An 11,187-nucleotide genomic window follows, 5' to 3' on the forward strand; every position below is an offset into this window, starting at 1 on the left:
TTGAAAGAATGAGACGTGCCAAACTCCTTCCTATACTGGACAACTGCTTTGTTGCTGTGTCTTCCATGGTGATATGTAGGGTTCTTCACCTTCTCTACCCAAGAGGAAAAAGCACTGAGCAGTTCAGTCAACAAAAATCCTTCTTCTAGCCCTAATCTCTAAATGCTTTTATCACACAAGATTTAGCATACATATGTACTCACCTGTGGGCCTTATTTCAGGTGTTCATACCTAAACACTGGCCTCTAATGAAGCAGCAGCCATATGTCAGATTACAGGCAGATAACAGAAGGAGTTAATCATGCAGCTTTGAGCCATTCTTCTGCTACTCATTAATCTACCTCCTTTAAGACTTGTTTTAACAGTTCAAACCAAGAATACCAACAGCCAGAAGAAACGGTTACAACTTTGAAACTTGGATGAGATTTTTAACCTGGTAAGAGCCAGGAATGTTCAATTGTGAACTCGGGCCCCTTGCCCAGCAAGCACTAATGAACAGCTTCATCTAGTAGCATTAAAATATTTAGTCTGTCAAGGAAATGTTTCTTTTCTCAAATAGGGAAGGATTCTCTTAAGCTCTTTCAGGTTTATATGTGTTTGATGGCAGTGCTTAGTCCTATGTTAGTGACACACTAGGACTACTATATTGAGGGCTGGAAACAAAAATTTCACACCTTTCCAAAAGAGAAAGTTCCCTTTCCACCATGACATGTCATATTTAGTTCCGGCCCTGGAAGGTTCGTACGTACCAGACATCAGTTATAACATTCTAAGTTACAGAAAAACAAAATTGCCCCTGAAGGAGTATATTGATATTTCCTACTAAGGGTAATGCTTGCACTTGTCATATGAAGGTACCTGGACTCACAGAAGGAAGGATGTGAAAGAATCAACTTTCCATTTGTACTAAGGGTGCATAGCACTGTTCAAATCAAATCATTATCTGAAGTAGCAATGGAAGAATCAAGATGCTTTAAGAATTACAGTTGTAAGAAAGAAAGCATTTACTTTAGCAGCTGACAATGTACAAGCATGCAGAACAATCAAAAGAACGCCTACTCACTCAAGGCCTGTGTCATGATTTTTTATGGTAGGGAAGCAAGAGGAAGATTGTCTCAGACAACTGTTAAATTTAATCTTACTATGTAGCTGCAGGACAGTATAGGGATAGTAAAGTTAATTGTCTATAGTAGTTAAAAGGGAATTTTAGAGACCTACTGTCTCCCATCAGACTGGACTTTTCAGAAATAGTGAATGATAGTATATTGATGCAATTATTTTCTAGCATGCATATACATTTTTATTTGCTTGAGAACAAGAGTATGTGCTGGGAACAGTTATGGTACTATGCAACTTCCAGTGCCCGAAGGAATGCTTAATTTATTTTAAAATTACCTTCTAAACTATCCATTTGTTTAATCATAACAAATATGGAATGTCCTTGTTTAACAGCTGAACACTTGGCTGAGGATATGTGGGTCATTACCTCCTCATTCTTTAATGTAAAGGCAAACTGGCAGCCTGCTTGGGATTTCTTGGTACTCTTAGAGATATCCAGAAGTATCCTTCAAAAACCTTTCAGAAGCATATTTTGCTTCAGAAACCATACTGGATCCTGTTAGATTTCTCTGAAACTCAGGTCATAGCTCATGTCAGTGCTTGGTTTTTTAACAGTAGGCATGAAAAGCTATGCTCAAATACCTAGACTGTTGTTTTATTTACATACAGTGATGAGTAAAAAGCCCAAACCCATAGTCTAGATTCTTGTGTACCCTGGAAAACTATTTACAAACCTTTAATTTACTTCTCTTGGACTGCAATTTCAGCCATTTTGTGATGGGATGGAAACATTTTTTTTTCCAAACATGGCCAAATGGCATTTTTAGCTCTTTCTGTGCTCTCACAGCTCTAGTTCTACTGAAATTACGGTGTTAGTCTGGATTTCCATTGCTGTGACAGCAAGCAGATCCTGTCTGCCAGTGTACAGACAGACTCAACAGACTGAAATATGAATGGAAAATGGGGTAAGAATAGAAGTCAATACTGCCTGAATTAATGTTACTGCAGAACACCCTTGGGTAATGCTCAGGATATAGAAGGAGAGATACTTCGAGAGGTGAGAGAATAATGAAAATTTAAAAGTGAGGGCATACTGACAGAGATTTTCACACATTCTTTTTCCCTAGATAAACTTTTATGTGGTTTGTCCTAAGTACAAGATGATTTGCTGAAAGCTAAAATGTCTTCTTCCCCTGCCCTCAGGATAATTTTGGCAAAAGAAATAGATCACACATGTGAAGTGGTGAAGCCAAGTATCTAAGTGGATGGAAACTAACTGTTTAAATTAGAGGAAGAGATGCAATTTTGAGAAGGAAAGGAGCCATACCCTCAGGAACACAAGGGTTTTAAAATCCTAGAAAATCAAGAAGTGCAGATGAGCCAAAAGCTATGTGGGGGAAGAAAAGCACCTTTCCTTACTCCAGAGATCAAAGAAGAAATGATTAGGCAAAACTAAAATCAAAGACTGAAAAAAAGAATCTCTGAAAAGGGCAATATTGGGACCCCTATTCATCAACACAGAGAGAAACGATCCATCACAGCTTGGTCTCCAGAGCCACAGTGGATAATTGCCCAGTGGCCCCTCTTTCCTCTCCTCCAGTCCACCAGTCCAGTCCCTGTTTGCACTCAGTGCCATGGTCTCTCCTCACAATGGGAGAGGCACATGAGGAGCAATAAGGCATGGAAGGGAATAAATGGGACCTCACCTAGAGAGTGCACACTGTTCCCTCAGGTTTTTGTTAATGGTACTCTTAGAGCAGGATCTCTTCCTGCACAGCTGTTTCCATAATCTGGTTTCCACCTGAACGGAGTCCCTTTGCCAATGACAGGGAAATGAATGGCAGTATCTCTCTCTCTGCAATATATTCTCTAATTCTGTGATGAGAGTAAAAGGCACTCCTTGTGCATTTCCAGTCCATATCCTAAATACAGAAAGGATCTGACAGCCAAGATGCAGACTGTGTAAGTTGAGTTACCAGAGCCAGAAGATGTTACAAGAGCCAGCAGTGGGTTTTCATCTCTGTGACACAATTCAGCAAAAAGGCACTGAATTTTGTAACTTTTTTGAAGGATTCTCACTACAAGTTAAGCAGAGACTATTTCATTGGTAACTGCAGGTACACTCTTATGACTAAAAAATGTATCAGGACATTTATCTAGATACCACAAAAGTGGGCTAAGAAAGAGAGAACCTTTTTTTTTCTTTTGTACTTTTAAAATAATTTGAGGAAATTCCAAAACTTTGAGTATTGCAGGCAACTAACACTGATTACGAAACAGAATATTGTTTAAATTTCTAGACTGCAGATAAATATACCAGCTGAGGCTTCATAAATTGCATTTGCAATTTCTGATAAAACATGGTCTAAAAGCTTCAGGTACTAAGGGATATGAAAGAATAGTACATGGTCCTTCACCTCTCTCTGTAACTGCCCAATTTTCTTGAAAGTCTTCCTGCTAAATGCCTTCCCTTTTCTCTCAAATAAATCAAAGATAGTGACAGGCATTGATACAGTTAAATATTTCCACTTTGTTGGAACAAAATAAACAGTTAATAACCAGAGCTCCTCACAGTTATAAATGCCATCACCTGGCTCTCACAACCTGGTCTTGCAAGGGAGGAGGTGACATTGAGCTTGCAGAACAAAGAAAGAGCATTTACCTGATGAGCTGAAGAAAAACCTTTACATAAGGCAGCCTCCATGAAAGCACTGACTGAGCAATGTGCTTGCTGCATGCTGCCTTTACTCCAGATGTTAACTGGATTACAGTTGCACTCATGATAAATTGGGATATTTTTCCAAATGTGAAGGTATTCCAAATCACTATTTCCTGCACTATTGGCTCTGCATTCAAGGCAACAAGCAGATGCAGAGAAACGACTATGAACAAACAGAATTCATCCTGTTGTTCCCAGGGGCTGGGTAAACAGGCAGAAGCAATGTGTCTGGCCAAGAGAGGAAGATTTCTGCTCCTAGGAGTGAGGAAAGGTGAAGGTTCCTGAGCACACAGCTTCCTGAGGGGCCACATCTGGCCACCAGGAGCTTAGAAACTGGTGTTTGCATCTCCCATCATGATGGAACCAGTATACATGTGTAGTAATCATGGTAATTAAAGAGCACTGCATCCCTGGGGAATTCCATTCCTCCCTGACAGGAGCAGCCTTGCAGAGCCCCAAACACAACCACGTCTTGCAGTACAGGGCTGACAGTCCCTTCTTGAAATGAAGGTTTCCAGCACCTTTTAAGCATTACTGAGCTTCGCAGAGGCAACTTCCTAAGACTAAAATCATCAAACAATAAAACTTCCTGTTCAAGATTGCCGTTACGGTTTTACTTGGCAGTGTACCACGTGCTGCAGAGAGAGGAGGAGAGAGATTGTGTGAGCACCTGAGGGTGCTGCCCGGCCACACAGGGAAGCAGGGCTGGTGCTGCGGGGCCCTGGGAGTCGCAGCAGTGCCTGCAGGGGGTGGAGACACGGCAGCGGGCCCACCATTAACACCATGCTCTCGGGGATCCTCGTGGTGCTCTTCCTCATCCCCATTGCTGATGTAACAGGTAACAAAAACCCCCCACATTTCAATCCTTTCCCCTATTTTTTCCTCACTTTGAAGGTCTGGGAAAGGGGAGAGGCAGCATGCTGCAATCGGATCAACCTGAGATAACCAAGAGGCTAATTTTTCTTCTGCCAGAAGCATCCCTCCAAGATGAGACACAAGAGCTTTCTTTTAATTTGACTTCTGTCTAGATCCATTTGGAAATTGCATGCATAGGTAGAGGGATGTTTATTTCACCTCCCCCCTGGGTTTAACAAGTTCTGCTCACAAGCGCCTTGTCTTGGGGGCAGCGGGTCTGAGCAGACCTGGTGCCAGCACCTGTCTTGGGGCAGACTCTCCACATCCCCAAATCTTCTTCTAAAGCTTTAGGTTTCCCCATGGCCTGGCTTGGTGTCATGGGCTCCGGTGCTGAGTGCAACAACATCCTCACAGTATTAGCAAATAAATGCTCAAAAGCAGAGTTGCTTACTGAGGTTAAAGATAGAAGGATGGGACTTGCCAAGTTTCTGATTTTTGCATTGTTTAGTGGTTTACCGATACTTACTAGACATCTAGTTTCTTTCTGAAGATCTTCAGGAAAAAAAATCTTTTTGAGATTTTGGAATCCTGAATCTTAGTGAACCTTCCTGACTCTTCAGTTGTTGTGGCTGAGGGTATTTATCTTGGTGTTGGCTTGCTGATGTAGTGTTCCTATGTTCAGACCTAACACGTCTTTCCAATGGGTACATTTAAGGCAAAGCAAGGCAAGAGATGCTGGCTTTTGCTGGGATAATCTTGAGACAGACAATTTTTCAGACTGCTGGCTGTTAACTTCTCCGAATATCAGTGTTTTGTATTTTCCAGGGAAGTTACAAATAGGAGTAAAAATCTGGTTTCCAGAACAAAATTTTTAATGTAGAGAACATCTTAAAAAGTCACTTTTTCTAGTATGAGAGATGCAACTGAATATATTTTTTCTTATTTCTACATTATTCTTCTGTAGTTCTTTTCCTTAGTGAAGGCATTGTAGTTTGCATGACACTGTGATACACATTTTTTAAGAAATCATAGGGTTTTTTTCCTTGTCCTTCCCAATGTTTATAATTCTGTGTTTGCAATATCATAATTATTTCCACAGCAGGCCCCTGGATTGTCAAAGAAGACACTAATTCCAGGAGGGGATAAGTATCAGCAGTAGGTTAACAGTTCTGAACACATTTCCATGAGGTGTGAACAGCTTTTAAGCTGTGCTTTTGAATTGCAACAAAATAAACCACAGTGTGTGGTTCTCAGACACTGGCGTTATGCCATGGCTTTATAGACACACATACACTTGCTTTGCATGAAGACCTTGTATTTCTCCAGCAGACTCACCAAGATTGTACAATTTCTTAAAGAGAAGAGAGGTCATTTGCTTCTCAGGGCTCTCATCCTTTCCCCATCTATTTTCTTCTCTCTTCATTTTCAAGATAAGCGGTCCTTAGTACATGGAAAACATTAAGGCAGGTCAAAACCCTGCAGGACTTCCTCAAGACATGAAGTGCACTATAAGCCTCAGGTATTTTGGTTTGGGAAAATCCACAGAATTCATCCTGTTGTTAGACTATACCAGTGGCTGTTGCAGGTTGAGTTTAAATCATATAAAAAGGACCTGAAATACTAGTTCAGTCATTTCCCTTACGCAGAAACACTAATGTTTGCAAAGTTTGTCCTCCTCCCTTTTTTGTTGGCTAAATAATTACCTTGCTGTGGGCTGTCAGAGAGGCAGCTAGATCAAAGATCAGGTGCCTGATATTTTGTGAAATAAGTAATATAAGGAGGTTCCCACTGCAGTGTACCACAACTGACCTCATCTTTTTACTATCCACATAACCTTCTGGCTTATGGTCTCTGGGGGTTAAAATCAACTTCTAACACAGCCAGATTACCAGAATGCAAAAGATGGATGGATATGAGGCGAAGTTAGGCGAGAGTAGGATGACATCAACTAATTCCTGTTTTAAAAAAACAAATCACAAACTGCCAAGAAAAACCCCTGTGCTCACACTGGGTTTGATTAAAGCAAGAGTGTCACCTGGGCTTTCTGGAGTACTCCTGCAGTACTTGCAGCAAAGCAGGAAAAAGCCAGAAGGAGAGGATCCCCCCAGCTGCCCATCACACAGCTGGGTGGCCTTGAACCAAAGTGAATGAGAAGGACCCTTGTATCTGGGAAAGAAGAGTAAGCATAATTGAACAACAAACCAGCAACAGCAAAAACAAAATAGCTTTGTTTATAACATACCTGTGTGCCTTTCTGCCTGTGGCTTAAACAAATTCCTTTCAGTTTTTTCATTTAGGTTTTCCCCTGTACCCCCAGGGAGTTAGGTGGGCCATTTTTTTTCCTGTGCTTACAGAAATGCCAACTTATTTTAGATACTTTGCTCTGGAAAATAGCTTCTTGAAGTCAGCTGGCATAAAAAAAGAAGAAGAGTACTAAATATTTTAGCAGAATATTTTTTTCCAATAGCTGATGATGATTCATGAAGAGTTCTGGTGGAAAAAAAAAAGCAACACCTCAAAATAGTTATTTTCCATACTTTGTCAACTCTATTTCACTTTCTTGGCAAATAGAAAAAATAAAAAACTTCAATGAAGTTTTGCTTGCGTTGGGTTCAATGATCAGAGTCAGTATTTTACAGATATTATAGATGGATGGCATTTTGTTTCATGATCCAAAACCCCCTCACATGTGATTACAAGAAATATTCAACACTACAAATAATCTAAAAACATCTTAACAAGCATTCAGAGATCTTACCATTGCATATAAATCCTAAGATCCTGAGAAGGCTTGCAGCCTGTGTACACTGACTGAAATGATTTTACAGTTTTAAAGTCACTGCTTTTTGAAACTGTAAACAATTATTTTTCATAACTGGTATTTTCTTGGCTGGGTAAGGCCAAGATGCAGATATTTATTACTACACAGATGGCTGAACACAGCTCTGAAGTGGCAATCATAACCCTGCTTAGAGGAATGGAAACACCAACTAAATGTTTCAGAGTTTCCCCATTTAACAAACCCAAAGTGACACTTATTAGGAAAAACTGTCTCTGTGAAGGCAAAAGCAGCCTCAGCCCATGTTTGCTTGGAATGGGCTAGATCCTACTAAGAACGTAGTCAAATCCTATTCAGATCACCTGGGAAGTGAGGGATGTTAGGCATTACTCTGTCATCCCCATGAAACTAGCACACATTTTAGTATGACTGACTTTCTTCAATTCAAAACAATCTCCAAGTCCAGAGGAGGAGGATGACAGCAGGGCTTCTCCAGCATGCCGGTGGGGTAAGCTTGCCTTGCCCCCGTTGGCATTGCAGCCCAACCAGTTCCTGTGGTGCTAATGAGTTCTTCCTATAAATGAAAACAAAAATATCTCCTTTAATTTAGATTTCAACTAATTTGTGAAAGTAGATTTGGTGCTTAGCTTCAATCATGTAGGAGCTGTCTTCATTTAATGACCCACAAATGAGCATTTCCCACTGCTCAGCCAGTGTCCATCCGAGCATCAGCAGCATGGAGCTGGGTTATCAAGCCTAGCTTGCAACACAAGGCAAGCAGAATGGATTATAAATACAAGAGGTGAAAATAAGTTGAAGAAATTTATCATTTTAGGCGGGTGTATCAAAAGAGACTAGTTGCCAATTAGCACTGTGTCATGGCAGGGACATAAATAGTCCAGAGCTGTAGTTAAACAGGGGAGTTCAAGGCATGAACTCTCAGGTCTAAACATCAGGAATACAGGTTAGCTGATGACACCAAAAGAGAGGGGGGTAAGTCATTGAGGTCTGCAGAAGAGTCTAAATAATATCTGAAGGCAGTCCCTCAGGGATGGGATTTTCAGTGTTTTCTGACTTTCCTCTGGCCACAGAGAAAATATGATCAGCCTGAGCAATAAACATCCATTAGTTTTCTGTAAGTAGTTGCAATGAAAACAGGCAAGCATTTTTTTAAGTGTTACGCTTCTGTCTGTTCTGGGACCCTATTTTGGTTGTCAGCTCTGAGACAGAAAAGGTGTATTCAGTCCCTGTGACAATCAGAGTTGTAGTAGTGCACAAATACTGCAAAGCAGTAGAATAACTCTGTCTCAAGTGAGATGTGTAGAATTCAGCTGTGCTAAAGGTGGGAAAATTCTGCTGCAGACTTGCAAACTGCCACACAGGCCAAAGATCAATTTTCTGGCCAACAGAAATATGATCAAATACCTTGTCTAAAGCAGTGGAATCCAAACCTCACCGCTTACTAGAATGCCTTATAAGCCTATGTGAGAGCTTTTGTCGGAAAATGCTGATTCAAGGAAACCAAACTGTTTTGCTGACATGTCTTCATTTTGATGAAAACTCACCACAGGCACCACCTTGAGTAAAGACTCGCTTTCTTACTCTCTTACTTAGCCACTCTGTCCTAGGATTCGAAGATCCTTGTCTCTTTCTATTGGAAAGCCTGGAAATGTTAATCCTTCAATCAAAGTTTCACAGTGTTTTGGTTGCCTGGACATGGAATTTCAGAGCTGTTATGAGCTCTCCTCCACTCCCTCACTAACAATGCTGAGCAAAGAGATGCAAGGAGGGTAGGCTACAGTCTTTCTTTGCTAAAGATAGGCAGTAGAGCATTCCCTGTCTCACATCTCCGTCTCTCATTTGAAGCAAGGGCTGGTAAATGAGACTTTCAATAAGAGAATTAACAACTTCAGCAGTTTCACAAGTTCTGCTGATAACAGGAGAACCTACTAGCCAAAGGTTGTTTTTACTACCCACACCTTAGCACTGGTCCTTGCCATCTCATGCATCTCTTGTGTTTACTTTCACATTCATCCCAAAGGAGTATCCTGCTCAAGAGGCATCTTTTTGTGCAGGCATGACTACAGTAAGCATCATTTGGTCCTAAATATTGTTAAAAACAGTTTTAAACACTAATTTTCTGGGCATTCTGGTTCTGGCCTCCTTCCCACTTCACTTCCCTTACTAGCCTTTTTGAAGTCTCGCACATGGATTAAGTAGAAAGAATCTATGTTTGTACCACGTTTTGAGGACAAGAGGCACAATTGTCATTCTAAAAGCCACAGTGATTCTCAGGGATCTGTAAAAGACTATCCAGATCTCATATGAGCTGAGCTTGCATAAAGACTTAAGCAGTCATATAAAAGCTTTGGCAAGTCTCTAGATTAAGAGCCACAACTCCCTTCCTCTTACTTAGGTGTCATCATTTGGAAAGAAGGGCCTCATTTGTGCAGGATGGCTTTTCTTGGAAGAAGTTGTCACTCTGCATAGTCCTTGCTATGTTTCATTGTTTGGCAGATGATAGCACAGAGGTCTACATGTCAGAAAACATTTCCTGTTTATGTATCAGTCTGGTCAATTAAAATTCAATTATACATTCATGTGACATGCTTTTTTCAGGCTTTTTTCAAGTGCTAAGTGCCAATGCAGTGTCAGATTAGTCAGCTCCTGAGTCCCTTGAGAGATTAAGAATCTACTACAGCTGCTGGCTAGAGAAATTACTTATTTTACATTAAAATTATAGCAGTTCATGCTTTTAGTATTCATTGCCCAAGGTCCAAACCCTTGAAATGATTCAGCAAATCCACCTGCAAACCCTTCAGGAGTCCTTGAATTAAAAAGAAAATGTATAAATAATATTCTCTTATCTGACTGCAGTGTCAATTCATAGTATTTTCACTCCATAACGTTCCCCAGGAAACTGCTGGCTAAGTAAAGGATAGACTAAGAAGGCCTTAGGTATACGCACAAGCACACAGGTGCAGACTAGGCTTCTGAGCTCTGATGTTACATCTTAATCACAGGCCACTGTCCCTGCTAGTGTTCTGACTGAAGAAAAACACTCTTGATCTCAGTCTCCCCTAGAGACTGTGTAATATTATTTACATGCAGGTGGATTGCTGCAACAGTAGTTCCTGTGAGAAACTGCTTCTGTAGATGGGTGGTTTTGTACTCCCAGGTGGGGAGTGTCAGCAGGGGAGAGGAGATATGGAGAAGAGTTGCATGGGAGGATGTGGGATTCTGAAATCTCATACTATATTTTATAAACAAGTGCTCTTCTCACTTTCTCCCCTCCCTTCTAGAAAACAAGATTTTAGTGGCTCAGCATCCTTTGCTCATTGTAACTAACCAAACTGCAACTCTAGTTTGCAACTACACATACAATGGGACAGGGAAGGAATTTCGAGCTTCTCTACACAAAGGAACGGACAGTTCAGTTGAAGTTTGCTTTATTTCATGGAATGTAACCAAAATTAGGAGCAATTCAACTCAAGAATTCAACTGCCAGGGGGATCATGATAAAGACAAAGTCATCTTCAATCTTTGGAACATGAATGCCAACCAAACTGACATCTACTTCTGTAAAATTGAAGTCATGTATCCACCCCCATACGTCTACAATGAGAAGAGCAACGGGACTGTCATTCATGTGAAAGGTAAGCTGAGAAACCTCTGTAGGCCAATATCCTCCCTATACACACTCCCTACATAATGGCTGGAGGCAGTTTGTTTCCTTAAAAAAAAAAAAAAGTTGGTTTTCCTGGTAAAATTACAT

At 40.8% G+C, this 11,187-nt stretch overlaps 1 protein-coding gene across 1 annotated transcript in view; it reads left to right on the forward strand.

The window, feature by feature from the left end:
• Window positions 1-4,502: 4,502 nt before the first annotated feature.
• Window positions 4,503-11,187, forward strand: part of CD28 (CD28 molecule) — a 9,647-nt gene continuing 2,962 nt past the window's right edge. Inside the window, exons 1-2 of the mRNA XM_005415907.1 lie at window positions 4,503-4,616; window positions 10,715-11,068. Of these exons, the coding sequence (XP_005415964.1) occupies window positions 4,562-4,616; window positions 10,715-11,068 (409 nt within the window). The 5' untranslated portion in view covers window positions 4,503-4,561. The remainder of the gene's footprint in view (window positions 4,617-10,714; window positions 11,069-11,187) is intronic.

This window comes from Geospiza fortis, unplaced genomic scaffold (genome assembly GCF_000277835.1).
Source record: "Geospiza fortis unplaced genomic scaffold, GeoFor_1.0 scaffold112, whole genome shotgun sequence".
Lineage (NCBI taxonomy): Eukaryota > Metazoa > Chordata > Aves > Passeriformes > Thraupidae > Geospiza > Geospiza fortis.